A 15,603-nucleotide genomic window follows, 5' to 3' on the forward strand; every position below is an offset into this window, starting at 1 on the left:
CCAAGTACTACTACTTCACAGCAATTACCCATTTTTATGCTATGATTAGATCAGTTTTATTACTTTGGGATCTTCCAAGGAAAATCATTGTTGTGACTGCACATGGTTCAGTAAAACGTTGTTATCAGAACATATATGGTGACATCACTTTAGGGCCTGACACACTGACATTCAGGGTCAGACTGGGACTAAGAATCCCACCCTGGACAGGAGTGTCACAATGCCTTAATCTTTAAAAAGAATCAAATGTGCTGTTCTCTCAGAAGTATTATATTAGTTTCACATTGTCAAACACAACTCAACATTTCGGAAGCAATCAAAATCATATGGATGATGTATTAAGATAAGATAGATAACATAAGATATTACTTTATTGATCCCCGGGGGGGGTTCAGTTGTTACAGCAACCCAGACATAAGTACAATCAAGAAGAAGTTTCAATAAGTACAATAAAATAAAATAAAATAAAATAAAATAAAAATAGATAAATAAAGCTAGAATGTAATTTAGATATATACAATTTTACAAATGGAATTTAGATTAAATAGAAGTAATTACAGGCAGTATTAAAAATGTTTCAGTAGTGACAGGTTGACATGGTGTGATTATAGTTGGTAATGTATGTAATATGACCGTGAGTTGTAGTAAACAATAATAATGTAATATAACATAATATATTATAGCAAGATAATGATCTTTTTGAAATTTTGGCAATTTTTCTTTGATCAGACTTTTCTCTGCTTTTGACATGCTGCTGCCAGGTTGGGTCTTCCCCTCTTATTGATCTGAAGTCAGCCTAAGAACCACCAGGGTCTGAGTTACTGACTTATAGACTCAGGAACTCTAGCTTGTTCCTGTAAATAAATGGCTCTGTTTATAATAGACAACTTTTTTTATACTTACATCTCAAGATGCAGCTGATCAAGAGGAGGACGTTTATAAGATCCCACCAAACGTGCTGCAGGCACAGGACAGCCAAGGTGCATCCTATGAGGTGTTAGATGAGTAGTCGTGTTATTCTGCATGTGGTAGCACAACAATGCACGAGGCAGTGATGTAGTTGAGTCATTAAAGAGTCGTCTCAAATCCTCAGTGCTCAAGTCTGAGTCTGAGTCACCAAGAAGAATCAGGAGTCGACTCCTTATAGTTACTATGTTTATTTTCTATGAAGAAGGTGACTCTCTGAACCTGGACTGACTGTGGGGGACGTTTTGGATCTGAAGAAAATACACTTCATTTGTTAACGTCTGATCCTGACTGATCCTTTCGCCGTGTTTTAGTGAAGTTATAGTGCGTGAATGCATCATACGTTAATGAGATGCACCCACCGATTCTGCTGCAGTGGGATCAGTACAGGTGTCCAATAAACTCAAAAATACCTGCAACCCCCCCACACTTAATCAGAATAATGAAAATAACATCTTGCACTCAGTGGTTGAGTCACTTTAGTTTCTACAATGACGTAATCAATCAATCAATCAATCAATCCATCAATCAATCTTTATTTGTATTATTGTTATTTTAGAAAAAAATTCACCCCCTGCACAGTGTGTGCCGATCGAGAAATGAGCTATCCAGACTACACTCATCTTTTGAACCAGACTGTAAAGATCATCTTCTTTGAATTGGTGTGTATGTGGTTTCCGGTACTTCTGGTGCCAGCCTCAAGTGGATCCTCGATGAACTGCAGTTTTAAGCACTTCCGCATTGGACTCATATTTTTAGACCGGAGGTTGCATCTTGGTATGGAAGAGGATTAGGGCCTTTTAAATTAGGAGGTTAGGCCAGTAAAAAAAGAAAAGAAAGAAATCTGACCAAAAATCTGAACTCTGAATTAAATTAAGATTTAAGTTAAAGGTGTAGTCAGGTTGAAAACATGTACTGGCCTAACCTGCATTTCTTGTTGAATATCCTCTGAAGAAACTTTGATATATATAGATAAATCAATGATAAGCACTCGGTCATTAATTAAGTCATTCATCCTTAATTCACACATGTCTTGCACATTTTTAACAAAGCAACAAATGGAAATTAAAGCCGCAAGCGGTGATGAACGGGCCCTCGCACACCTGCAGCCGCCGCCTACGTGAGCCACCGCCACATGTTAACCACCGCCTGATATTTGCCACCACATGACGTGAAAGCAAGATCTGAGAGTATATACTGGCTGAGGTGGTGCAAATGTTCCAAGTTTTTGGCAGATTGCCAAGAAAACCTCAAACTTCAGAGTCTGCCACGCCCACAATTTTAGTCTGAACAGAGTGCCTCTAATAATTTTTAATCGTCAATATGTCTGCTATAGAATGTGCCTTGTTTGGACTGAATTGGAGAAAAACCCTAGGAGGAGCTCTCAAAAGTATGCACCCTTATTTGGGCGTCATTCTTCACATTCAAAGCTGTATGTGCGTTTGATGCCCCGCCTGAACGCCTGCCACGCCCACAATTTTAGTCTGAACGGAATTTCTTCTAATAATAATAATAATAATAATAATACATTTTATTTAAAGGCGCCTTTCTCGGCACTCAAGGACACCGCACAGATATATATATATATACACAAATTTACATTAAAGGAAACAAAATCAAAGACAAAATGAAAACAATATAAATTAACAAAGTGGTAAGAAAAAGAATAGAAACAAAAATGACAGTGCAATTGGAGTCAGACGGAGTAGGCGGTTTCGAACAGATATGTTTTGAGTTGTTATTTGAAATGGGGGAAAGAATCTGTGTTTCTGAGTTGAGGTGGTCATGAGTTCCAGAGACGGGGAGCAGAGCGGCTGAATGCTCGGCTCCCCATAGTGGTGAGACGGGCGGAGGGGACAGACAGGTGTATGGAGGAAGAGGATCTGATGGAGCGGGAGGGAGTGGGAACATGGAGGAGGTCGGACAGATATGGGGGGGCGAGGTTGTGGATGGTCTTGAATGTTAACAGGAGGACTTTGAATTGAATATGGAACTGAACAGGGAGCCAGTGGAGCTGTTGGAGGACAGGAGTGATGTGGTGGATGGAGGGGGTTCGGGTAATGATCCGGGCAGCTGAATTCTGGACCAGTTGGAGTTTATGGAGGGATTTGTGAGGGAGGCCGAAGAGGAGTGAGTTGCAGTAGTCCAGACGGGAAGTGACAAAGCTGTGGACAAGGATGGCTGCTGTGTGAGGGGTGAGGGAGGGGCGGAGACGATTGATGTTACGAAGATGGAAGTAGGCAGTCCGGGTGATGTTATTGATGTGTGATTGAAAGGATAATATGCTGTCAAGGATGACATCCAGACTCTTAACCATAGACTGTAAAAAATATGGACGTAGTATCCGTGACGTCACCCATCTGTTCCTGAACGCTGTTTTGAGACCAGTCGGTTGCGGCAGCCATATTGCTTCCGTCGAGCCAGTGTGACGTAAAGAGGCGGGCTTTGAGCCTCCTAGCCAACAGCTGCAGTGTTCCCACAGGCAGCTGTGCCTCTCATTGGAAGACTGGTAATCTCAATATCTTCCAAATTGCGGAATTAGAAAAAAATTCACCCCCCTCACAGTGAGAGGACATCGAGAATTGAGCTATTCAGACTACACTCATCTTTTGTACCAGACTGTAAACATGTTTATTAATGCTGCAAAGATCATCTTTTCCCATTCATGTGTATGTGACTTCTGGTACTTCCGGAGCCAGCCTCAAGCGGATCCTCGATGAACTGCAGCTTTTAACATTTCCGCATTGGACTCATAATTTTAGACCGGAGGTTGCCGCTTGCTCTTAACCTGGGGGGAGGGTGAGACGGAGGAGTTATCAATGGTGAGGGAGAAGCTGTTGGATTTGGATAGAGTGGATTTGGTGCCAATGAGGAGAACCTCGGTTTTATTGCTGTTTCTTCTGATAATTTTTAATCTTCAATATGTCTACTATAGGTTGCCCTTGCTTTGGACTGAATCGGAGAAAAGCCCTAGGAGAAGATAGCGAAAGTATGCACCCTTATTTGAGAATATGCGACTAAAACAAAGGCGGAAGTGAACGTTCGATTACTATCTTGCTTCCTCTATTCTCTTCGGTGCTAACCCCCTCCACCATGCGGGAATGAAATTTCCCACAATGCTTCATTCAGTATGGCGGCGCCCTGGTGTCGGCGTGTGTGTAAACAGTTGTAGCCGAGAGACCAAACTTAAGTGTAGTTTGATGAATAATCTGAGCCGCAACACAATCTTTGGAATCCAGCTGATACCCAAACACACACGGAGGCAACATGAAGATTAAATCCAAGTCTTCGTATCACAAATCTGAGAACACGTTCAGGGTGAGACTCCACAAACTCACTGCAGCATGTTGCTAACTGAGTCGGGGGGGTTGAGTGGACAGATAACTCAACTCTAGATTCTTTTTTTCACATATTTTAAGTTTATTGTAAAAAAAAAAAAAAAGCAGAAGGGCTCTTTGTTAATTTCACTGTCATATACGTGTTAAAATGAAGGCATGATCAGTTTGTCTTTTCTCAACCCTAGCAGATCATTAATCTCTCTGACTTCTCTCTTTCAGTTTCTCACATTTGCAGAAAGACTTGCAAATGTCAACATCAATGTCATCCATCGCATAGACAGAACAGGAGCTCATGCAGAGGTGTGTACAGTCACTTATCTTGGCAGCTTAAATCCCCTCTCAGTGGTTTAAATGCTAAAGACACAGTTGCTGATAACTCGTTTTGTGTTTGTACAGGAAGTAGAAACATACTTCTCTGAAGGTCTGACAAAATGGAGAGACCTCAACTTGACAGAGCATTTCAGTATGTAGAAAGTACAATGAATTCTGCACTGTTTTCCATACGAGCTTGTAAACATGACACACAACATTGTAAAATATGCATTTTCTCCATAGCTACATTTCTGAAGGAGGTGTCCAATAAGAGCCAGTCTTTCAACATGCTGGTTTTCCATCAGACAACAATAGTGGAAACTCTAAAAACACACCTCGGTGTGAAGAACAGTCTTGCCTATCAGCCACTTCTGGAGTAAGTTGTGTTTTTGTTGTTGTTTCAGTAAAGTATTCATTGCTGCAGTGACTTTAAGTTGTTAATTCCACACCTCTTCTCCTCTCTCTCCCCCCCCTCCCAGCCTCGTGGTGCAGCTGGCCAGAGACCTGCAGACAGACTTCTACCCACACTTCCCAGACTTCTTCATTTTGATCACGTCCCTACTGGACACCAAGGACACAGAGGTCCTGGAGTGGGCGTTCACCTGTCTCTCTTACCTCTACAAGTACCTGTGGAAGGTTATGGTTAAGGACATGACCAAAATATACGGGTGAGGAATCAAGAATGTTTTTTCTGCACACATTTGTAGCATTTGCCTATAATGCTGGTAATGCGTTATACATTTTTTCACCCCACAGTTTATACAGCACACTCTTGGCACACAAGAAAGAGCACATCCGCAAATTTGCAGCAGAGAGCTTCTCTTTCTTGATGAGAAAGGTGAGTCATTTTCCTCCGCAGATGCATACCTTGAATGTGCCTTAGAATTAAATTGTGTATCACAGCATACATCCATTTTTTAGTGTACAATGAAATGTCTTTCTTATTTTTAATTATCATTCTTTTTATTAATTTAATTAAATTAATTAATTTGTATTACACACAATTATAATATAGCAACCCAACTCTGACTAGACAAGGTGTAACACACGGTCTAACACAAGGTCTAACACACGGTCTAACACACGGTCTAACACAAGGTGTAACACACAGTCTAACACACGGTCTAACACACACACTGAAACATAAAACAAAAAGAGAAGACAAACAAACAAACAAAAAAAACCCTGATAACCTGCAACAGGAAAAAATTTATACATTCATGTTCATTCAAAATTGATGGGGATAAAACTCACATATTGATAGGAGTATATTAAATGTCAGTCTTGACATTGAGAATTAACTATTTAAAGGTGACATATCACGCTTTTTTCATCAATATATATTGGTCTAAGAGGTCCCCAAAACATGTCTTTAAAGTTTATGCTCAAAAAAACACTTTGAAATCAGATTTTGGTCTGCCTGAAAAACCCTCTTCTTCAGTCCTCCTCAGAACACTCTGTTTTCTCTTTGACCACGCCCCCTCAGGAAGTGGGTGTGGCCTCGGCTGTCCAGCACGTTGATCTAATGTTTACATGTTGGCTGAATATACACGGCTGCTCAGAGATCACGTTACTTCAACCCTCTGAATCTGATCCAGAATCTGATCCTGACGGAGAGGCGCCTGTAGCAGGACCTTTCTGAAGGATTGGTCACAGATTTAGTGTTTCTTGTTGTTTTATTTATCAGTATGTAGACGTGTGTCTTGGTACACAGCTACAGCTACGACATGTAGCTATGTAGCTATGCTAACTAGCGCTAGCACTTATCCATGATAAATAAAAATCATCCACTAGATCTTCAAATCTGCAGACGTGGGGAGTAAAACCGACCTTTGTGTTTATTAAGACAGCCTACAACTAGCATGCCTCCCTCCTAAGCTCCTTGTTAGCACACATTTGTGCAGGGAATGAAAAACAGAGGAGGGGTTGAGTTGTATTTTATACAGTCTATGGGCTGAACAAGCTCTGAGCTCTGACTCCGTGACAGACCGGATATTGTTGTTACGTAACAAAAACACTGAAGTCTGAAACGGCTGGTTTCACACACATTTACAGAAAGGTGGAGAAATCAGAACAGGGGCAGAATGGATTTTTTTCATTCTCGGGGGGTTTGTAGACATGCCAGGGAAACATATTTCAGGTAGAGAACCATTAAAAAGTCCATTTTGCATGATATGTCACCTTTAACTGGCAACTATTAACTGAGAATTAACTTGCACTTTTGAGTTCATCCATCTGCTTGTACTGATGAAATGTTCTCTCCCTGTGTCACAGGTTCCAGATCTTGATGCTCTTCTAAGTCTGATGTTCTCAGATCTGGAGCAGCACCCAGACAAGGCAGAGGGAGCAGGTCAACTACTCTTTGAAATGTGCAAGGGAGTCCGACAGATGTTCCACTCCTGCGCTGGAAATGTGGGTGTCCTTTCCAAAAAGTGTGATAGATTTTAGTCTGAAGTTGTTTGAATGAAATGAAAGTTTTCTTGCATGTGTCATTTAATGAGAGGCATCAAAAGAGAAAAAGAGATGTGTTATTTAGACTGTCGTAAATGTAAAAACAAAGGACTCTTAATATTCATAATGATGGACATACATTTCAAATGTTTCGTTTCCTTCTAGGCTCTCCCTGTTGCTTTCCGTAAGCTTGGAACCTCCACAAACCCAGGAGCCTCTCTGCCCTGGGACACTGTCAGGGATGCTCTGGATCACATGATCCAGGCTGCTGCCAATCACATCGACAGAGATCACTTCCTTGTTATGTGGGAGTCCTTGCAGGTAGCACAGGAAGATGTCTCTATGTCTCTAACATTAGCAGAATCAGACAGTTGGCTCTCCCCTGTGTTGTGTGTGTGACGGTGCTGTGTCTCCATGAACAGGCCAGTGTGGTGGAGGTCCTGGGAATCATGGAAGCGAAAGGAAAGGAAGCAGATCAGCTGGAGAGGCTGCTGTTCATTCTCAACACTCTTGTGTCCCATAAGGACGGAGCAAAGATCACAAAACCGGAGGCTGTGTGCCAGGTAAGAGAAGCAGAACCTCATTCCCCTTCGATTCTGTGATTGGTGCGTTTTGTGACTGTTTTTATCATCTTATGTGTTTGTGTGGACAGATGGTGTTGCAGCTGATTCAGAGCTCGTCTCTGTCAGATTCTTGTTCCCGTCTGCTCCTCCAGACCACGTCATCCCTGCTCCTCGGGGAGAACATCACCCTGCCCAAAGCACTCATCCAGGACACCGTACAGAAGGTGGGTGTGAGGGAAACTAAGTGTCGATCCAGATGTTTTTGGCATTGTTACAATGTTACATGTTTATCCAAAGCGACCATAGACTGTATAAAATATGGACGTAGTATCCGTGACGTCACCCATCTGTTCCTGAGAGCTGTTTGGAAGCAAATTGACGGCAGCAGCCATATTGGTAATGCGGAACTCAACTAGGCAGAGTGTGACGTAGTGTGAGTCTCTTAGCCAATGGCTGTGTTCCCGACCGGGAGTCACGTCAGTCATGTCCTTATTTGGGCAAAACTCATAATCTTAATATCTTCTTAACCGTCACGTTAGAAAAAAATTCACCCCCCGTACAGTGTGTGCCATTAGAGAGATTAGCGTTGTAGGGCCAAGCCGTTTTTTGAACCAGGCTGTAAACATGTTTATTAATGCTGCAAATATCGTCTTTTTCCCATTCATATCTATGTGGTTTCCGGTGTTTCTGCAGCCAGCCTCAAGAGGATTTTCGATGTATTGCAGTTTATAACACTTCCGCATTGGCTTCATCGTTTGAGACCGGAGTTTGCCGCTTGAAAGCGACGTACATACGAGAACAAGAGCAACACAAGCAAAGATCTAGACAAGAGGAAACAAGATCAGTAAGAGTAACAAAGTGCTTCAAGTCCATTTGGGTGCAGGTACTACCAAGCAGTGTAAAGACAATGCACAAAAGGAAATAAGGATTTATTTATTTATAGTAAAATAAGGAACATCTACAATGAAGCAACCAAACAATTTAAGACCTTCCATTATCATCATCAACAATTAACATCACCACAATAATGACCAAAGTACCAAGTGCTGGGTCACTCAAGACCTGAACACAGATTCCCAGAGTAGAGCAGGACAGTGAGAGTCAACTGTAGCTGGAAGACATGATCTGCCACTGGGGACAACAGTGGAGAACAGTCTAGCTAAGTGCATAGTGCTTCCTAAAGAGCTGGGTCTTTAGCTGTCTTTTGAAAGTAGAGAGGGACTCTGCAGATCGAATGGAGTTGGACAATTCATTCCACCATTTAGGGGCAACAGAAGAGAAGAGTCCAGCTAGTGATTTTGAGGCCTTGTGTGCTGGAAGCACTAGGCGCTTTTCAGAGGCTGAGCGTAGCGGGCGAGAAGGGGTGTACAGTCATGGCCAAAAGTTTTGAGAATGACACAAATATTACATTTTCCCAAAGTCTGCTGCTTCAGGGTTTTTAGGTGTTTTTGTCAGATGTTTCTATGGTATGATGAAATACAATTAGAAGCATTTCATAAGTATCAAAAGCTTTTATTGAGAATTACACAGAATTCATGCAATAAGTCAATATTTGCAGTGTTGACCCTTCTTTTTCAAGACCTCTGCAATTCTCTCTGGCATGCTGTCAATCAACTTCTGGACCAAATCCTGACTGATGGCAGTCCATTCTTGCATAATCAATGCTTGGAGTTTGTCAGAATTTGTGGGTTTTTGATTGTCCACCCGCCTCTTGAGGATTGACCACAAGTTCTCAATGGGATTAAGATCTGGGGAGTTTCCTGGCCAAGGGCCCAAAATCTTAATGTTTTGTTCCCCGAGCCATTTTGTTATGACTTTTGCTTTATGGCAAGGTGCTCCATCATGCTGGAAAAGGCATTCTTCATCACCAAACTGCCCTTGGATGGTTGGGAGAAGTTGCTCTCGGAGGACGTTCTGGTACCATTCTTTATTCATGGCTGTGTTTTTAGGCAAGATTGTGAGAGAGCCCACTCCCTTGACCGAAAAGCAACCCCACACATGAATGGTCTCAGGATGCTTCACTGTTGGCAAGAGACAGGACTGATGGTAGCGCTCACCTGGTCTTCTCCGAACAAGCCTTCCTCCAGATGCCCCAAACAATGGGAAAGGGGATTCATCAGAGAAAATGACTTTACCCCAGTCCTCAGCAGTCCAGTCCCTGTACCTTCTGCAGAATATCAGTCTGTCCCTGATGTGTTTACTGGAGAGAAGTGGCTTCTTTGCTGCCCTCCTTGACACCAGGCCTTCCTCCAAAAGTCTTCGCCTCACTGTGCGTGCAGATGCACTCACACCTGCCTGCTGCCATTCCTGAGCAAGCTCTGCACTGGTGGTGGCCCGATCCCGCAGCTGTAACACCTTCAGGAGACGGTCCTGGCGCTTGCTGGACTTTCTTGGGCGCCCTGGAGCCTGTTTGGCAACAATTGAACCTCTCTCCTTGAAGTTCTTGATAATTGGATAGACGGTTGACTGAGGTGCAATCTTACTCGCTGCTATAAACTTCCCTGTTAGGCCCTTTTTGTGCAATGCAATGATGGCTGCACGTGTTTCCTTGCAGGTAACCATGGCTAACAGATGAGGAACAATGGTGTCATGCACCATCTTCCTTTTAAAGTGTCCAGTCACTCAATCATGACAGATTGCTCGCCAGCCTTGTCCTCATCAACACCCACACCTGTGTTAATGTGTGTGACACCTGTGTGTCAGTGAAATGATGTTAGCTGGTCCTTTTGTGGCAGGGCTGAAATGCAGTGGAAATGTGTTTTTGGTGATAAAGTTCATTTTCAAGGCAAAGAGGGACTTTGCAATTAATTGCAGTTGAGCTGATCACTCCTCATAACATTCTGGAGTATATGCAAATTACCATTATAAAAACTGAAACAGCAGACTTTGTGAAAATGAATAGTTGTGTCATTCTCAAAACCTTTGGCCATGACTGTAGACCTGGATGAGGGGTTCCAGGTCAGCTGGAGCGGTTTTGGTTACTGCTTTGTAAGTCATGATTAGAGTTTTGTATCTGATGCGAGTTGCAACTGGCATTGGGAGAAGACACTCAAATTTGAATGTGAATTTTTTAATTTGCCTAAAAGAAATTGTGTCTCCTCCACAAGGTGTTCGGCAGCACAATGGGGCAAGATCTGATACTGGAGTTTACAAAGGAGATGTTCACCATGAAGCAGTTTGAACAGGTGAGTGCATCAAAATCTTTTCCCAGTCTGACTCTCTGTTTCATCTTTAAGACATGCAAACCTCTTCTCCTCGCCTCTAGCTCTTCCTCCCAAGCCTGTTACGCTTCACGACTGGGTTATTCGCATGTGGAGATCCCCTGTCTCGCCACTGTGGCCTGGATGTGCTCGTCAACCTAATCCTTGCCAAAGCTCCGCCCCCGACCGATGGCTCCATGGCCTTTGAGACCTACCCGCTGCTGTTCACCGGACAGACGATGGGGTGAGATATGAGACCCTCCTCCTGATGCTCTGTAAATGTACATGCCGCCTCTGTCTCTCTGTGGTTGTCTGATTGTTGCTCTCCTCTATCAGAGTGTTCAACAGTAATCAAACCTGCAGCACATCAGAGCAGCCTGCTGTGCCAGAGCTGGTGCTGTCGCTGATCCAACTTCCTGAGGAGCCGGACCAGTCCATCACAGACCTGTCACGGCCCTGGGCTGCACTGGTGCTTCTGCCACACCTCAGGTAACCAGGAAATGTGTCTCCACTTTCTTCCTTATACTCTCATGCGTTGCGCAAATGTCTATCTGACAACCTGATTTACTGAATTCACCCTTTTTCATTTTCAGGCCTCTGTCGTCTGCTAGCATCATCCCTGCTGTGACTGCATTCTTAAACCATCTACTGAGTGATATTGAGTCTGAGAAACTGGCGAAAGGTTTGACATCCTTTAGTCTGAATTATATGACAAGCTTCAGTTGCATGAGCAGAAAAATGTACATTTAAAGTGGTTAGAATGGATTAGAGAGTTAAAGGTGACATATGCAAAATGGACTTTTTAATGGTTCTCTACCTGAAATATGTTTCCCTGGCATGTCTGCAAACCCCCCGAGAATGAAAAGAATCCATTCTGCCCCTGTTCTGATTTCTCCACCTTTCTGTAAATGTGTGTGAAACGAGCCGTTTCAGACTTCCGTGTTTTTGTTACGTAACAACAATATCCGGTCTGTCACGGAGTCAGAGCTCGGAGCTTGTTCAGCCCATAGACTGTATAAAATAATACTGAATCCCCTCCTCTGTTTTTCATTACCTGCACACATGTGCTAACAAGGAGCTTAGGAGGGAGGCATGCTAGTTGTAGGCTGTCTTAATAACCACAAAGGTCGGATTTACTCCCCACGTCTGCAGATTTGAAGATCTAGTGGATGATTTTTATTTGTCATGGATAAGTGCTAGCGCTAGTTAGCATAGCTACATAGCTACATGTCGTAGCTGTAGCTGTGTACCAAGACACACGTCAACATACTGGCAAATAAAACAACAAGAAACACTAAATCTGTGACCAATCCTTCAGAAAGGTCCCGCTGCCTTTCTGGCAGAGGTCGGTTTTACTCCCCACGTCTGCAGATTTGAAGATCTAGTGGATGATTTTTATTTATCATGGATAAGTGCTAGAGCTAGTTAGCATAGCCACATAGCTACATGTTCGTAGCTGTGTACCAAGACACACGTCGACATACTGATAAATAAAACAACAAGAAACACTAAATCTGTGACCAATGGTTCAGAAAGGTCCTGCTACAGGCGCCTCTCCGTCAGGATCAGATTCTGGATCAAATTCAGAGGGTTGAAGTAACGTGATCTCTGAGCAGCCGTGTATATTCAGCCAACATGTAAACATTAGATCAACGTGCTGGACAGCCGAGGCCACACCCACTTCCTGAGGGGGCGTGGTCAGAGAGAAAACAGAGTGTTCTGAGGAGGACTGAAGAAGAGGACTTTTCAGGCAGACCAAAATCTGATTTCAAAGTGTTTTTTTGAGCATAAACTTTAAAGACATGTTTTGGGGACCTCTTAGACCAATATATGTTGATATACTGATATACTTATTGATATTTACTTCGGGTACTTTGTAGATGCAGCTCGATCGTAGCTCCTGCAGTCACATTCCATGATAGATTAATCATTTTAAAAAACAGACATTTTCCACGTCAAAAACAATGCCAAATGCGTTTTTCCACTAAATCACATTTCCCTTAGCGACACAGTGTATATAAATAAAGGTATTGAATAGCTTTGGATCATATTGAGGTGTACAAAATGTTAAATTCTGAAAATCAACATGTGGAGCAGGCTCATAATCTCCATGGACATACAGTCATATAAGTGAAGGCTCAGACTTCAACAAGAGAACTGAACAGAAACATGTGTCAGACTCTCAGTGTCCAGCTTTCTGTCTACTCGTTCTTATTGAGAAAAATAAGCATGTGTAAGTGGTCAGGTGTCAGCCGGGAGCACAACCGGGTCAGAATCAGTCCGGCGGTGGAGATAAAAAGCACTTGTGGAGAAGTGTTGCACAGCTGCATCCCCCAGTCAACATACCATACAACATTGTTAATACTAACATGCGGTTTGACTCTCCTCCACTCTGTCTAAATCTCCTCTGTGCTCTCCTCCAGCTGGTCTCTTTGTCGCCAGCCAGGCCCTGAGCTGCCTCCTCACCCTGGACGGCTCTGCTCAGCCGCTCTTACTGCTCACCGTGGACAAGATCAACTCCATGCTGCGGTATGTGCTGCAGTTTTTGTTGCAAAATGTATTGAGGAGTCTTTATTCATGGGTTGTTTGTTTTTGACAAAAAGGTTTAAAGTTGAGCATAATGTCTGTTATGGTCACAGGAAGTTTCCCTCAGACCTTTCTGCCCTGCTGCTCGGGGACCTGTACTACACTCGCCTGTCACTCAGTGGAGTCTCAGAGCACCTTTCACACAGTGCTCTGCTGGACCTCTACCAGATCCTAAATGCTAACCTGTCATCCAACATCTCAAAGGTGAGTAGTAAAGTATAATCATTAGTAACATTTGCCTATCTTTAAAAATGTAACTTAAACTTTTCCCTTTTTTCTGTCTCAGATCCGCCTCCTGACTCTGAGGATCCTCTCTCACTTTGAAGCAGAGCTCCCTCCTCTTGCAGAGGTGAGATCATCCGTGCTGATGCTCATTAGAGTGCTTTAAAAGTAATTCATGTTGTCATTCATCTAAATGTGTCTGGATCTGTGCAGGGTGAGGAGAACTTGGAGGTGCAGCCGGTGTTTGCAGTGTGCCTGCAGGCTGAGCTGGTGCCAGCTTCCGTTCAGGACTACAGAGAAAAACTGCTTCACCTGCGTAAGCTGAGACACGACCTGGTGCAGCGCAGTCTGCCGCTGGGGCCTGCTGCCACCTTTCAGCAGGTACAGAAGAAGAAGGGACTTATGTGTTCTTTTTCCTCTTGTTTTTATCATAAGAAAGACACTTTTGGTTCTTACATTATCAGTTTTAAGTCCAAGTACAGATCAAATCAGGTGTTTGAGTGATCATTAAATGTTGTGTCTTCCTGCAGGTTCCTCTGCGTTACCTTATTGCAATGCTGTTCATCAACTTCAGGCCTCTGTGGGACCCGGTCATTGAACTTCTCGTGTGAGTTTAAAGAACCCCAAAACTTAATTCAGCTTAAATACACGCACTGATGATGCTTTAATTTACATAATCATTTACTGTTTGTTAGTCACACACTTTTTATATAAACTGGCATTAAAGGTGACATATCATGCAAAATTGACTTTTTAATGGTTCTCTACCTGAAATATGTGTCCCTGTCTACAACCCACCCCGAGAATGAAAAGACTCCATTCTGCCCCTGTTCTGATTTCTCCACCTTTCTGTAAATGTGTGTGAAACCAGCCGTTTCAGACTTCAGTGTTTTTGTTACGTAACAACAATATCCGGTCTGTCACGGAGTCAGAGCTCGGAGCTTGTTCAGCCCATAGACTGTATAAAATACAACTCAACCCCTCCTCTGTTTTTCATTACCTGCACACATGTGTGCTAACAAGGAGCTTAGGAGGGAGGCATGCTAGTTGTAGGCTGTCTTAATAAACACAAAGGTCGGTTTTACTCCCCACGTCTGCAGATTTGAAGATCTAGAGGATGATTTTTATTTATCATGGATAAGTGCTAGCGCTAGTTAGCATAGCCACATAGCTACATGTTCGTAGCTGTGTACCAAGACACACGTCGACATACTGACAAATAAAACAACAGGAAACACAAAATCTGTGACCAATCCTTCAGAAAGGTCCTGCTGCAGGCGCCTCTCCATCAGGATCAGATTCTGGATCAGATCCAGAGGGTTGAAGTAAGGTGATCTCTGAGCAGCCGTGTATATTCAGCCAACATGTAAACATTAGATCAACGTGCTGGAGAGCTGAGGCACATCCACTTCCTGAGGGGGCGTGGTCAGAGAGCTCATTCTCATTTAAAGGCACAGACACAGAAAACAGCCTGTTCTGAGCAGGGCTGAAAAAGAGGGGTTTACAGGCAGACCAAAATCTGATTTCAAAGTGTTTTTTTGAGCAATAAACTTTAAAGACATGTTTTGGGGACCTCTTAGACCAATATATTTTGATGAAAAATAACCTGCTCTATCTGCTCTGTGCTGATTGATACATCCTGCGACAGCGTCCTGCAAAAATAGAAGTCTTACGAATCTGCAGCAGAGGGATCTGGATTACCTGAAACCTAGCAAGAACGCAATGTAATCCTCTCTTGCCGCTGATGGTCTTGTTTGTCATAAAAGAGGCAGCAGTTAGCATTTCAGTCTGTTTTCTATGGACTAAAATCTCCTAACTGTAGCTTTAACTTGAGTATGCTTGATGCCCTTTCTTTGGTGCTGCGTTTTTACAACTGTATCATTCATATTTCTACCTGTACTATGCGCCTTTTGTAGGTAGGACCGTTCAAGTTGCTAAAATACACCTTGCTAAAAACATAGCTAA

General features: G+C 43.0%; 1 protein-coding gene across 1 annotated transcript in view; it reads left to right on the plus strand.

The window, feature by feature from the left end:
• Positions 1 to 4,089: 4,089 nt before the first annotated feature.
• Positions 4,090 to 15,603, plus strand: part of utp20 (UTP20 small subunit processome component) — a 48,064-nt gene continuing 36,550 nt past the window's right edge. Inside the window, exons 1-19 of the mRNA XM_034674115.1 lie at positions 4,090 to 4,284; positions 4,524 to 4,604; positions 4,701 to 4,767; positions 4,860 to 4,992; positions 5,096 to 5,284; positions 5,373 to 5,454; positions 6,891 to 7,028; positions 7,233 to 7,388; positions 7,490 to 7,630; positions 7,720 to 7,854; positions 10,738 to 10,815; positions 10,896 to 11,074; positions 11,167 to 11,319; positions 11,424 to 11,512; positions 13,254 to 13,359; positions 13,470 to 13,620; positions 13,703 to 13,765; positions 13,852 to 14,019; positions 14,169 to 14,245. Coding sequence (XP_034530006.1) covers positions 4,234 to 4,284; positions 4,524 to 4,604; positions 4,701 to 4,767; positions 4,860 to 4,992; positions 5,096 to 5,284; positions 5,373 to 5,454; positions 6,891 to 7,028; positions 7,233 to 7,388; positions 7,490 to 7,630; positions 7,720 to 7,854; positions 10,738 to 10,815; positions 10,896 to 11,074; positions 11,167 to 11,319; positions 11,424 to 11,512; positions 13,254 to 13,359; positions 13,470 to 13,620; positions 13,703 to 13,765; positions 13,852 to 14,019; positions 14,169 to 14,245 — 2,237 coding nt within the window. The 5' untranslated portion in view covers positions 4,090 to 4,233. The remainder of the gene's footprint in view (positions 4,285 to 4,523; positions 4,605 to 4,700; positions 4,768 to 4,859; positions 4,993 to 5,095; positions 5,285 to 5,372; positions 5,455 to 6,890; positions 7,029 to 7,232; positions 7,389 to 7,489; positions 7,631 to 7,719; positions 7,855 to 10,737; positions 10,816 to 10,895; positions 11,075 to 11,166; positions 11,320 to 11,423; positions 11,513 to 13,253; positions 13,360 to 13,469; positions 13,621 to 13,702; positions 13,766 to 13,851; positions 14,020 to 14,168; positions 14,246 to 15,603) is intronic.

This window comes from Notolabrus celidotus, chromosome 21 (genome assembly GCF_009762535.1).
Source record: "Notolabrus celidotus isolate fNotCel1 chromosome 21, fNotCel1.pri, whole genome shotgun sequence".
NCBI lineage: Eukaryota > Metazoa > Chordata > Actinopteri > Labriformes > Labridae > Notolabrus > Notolabrus celidotus.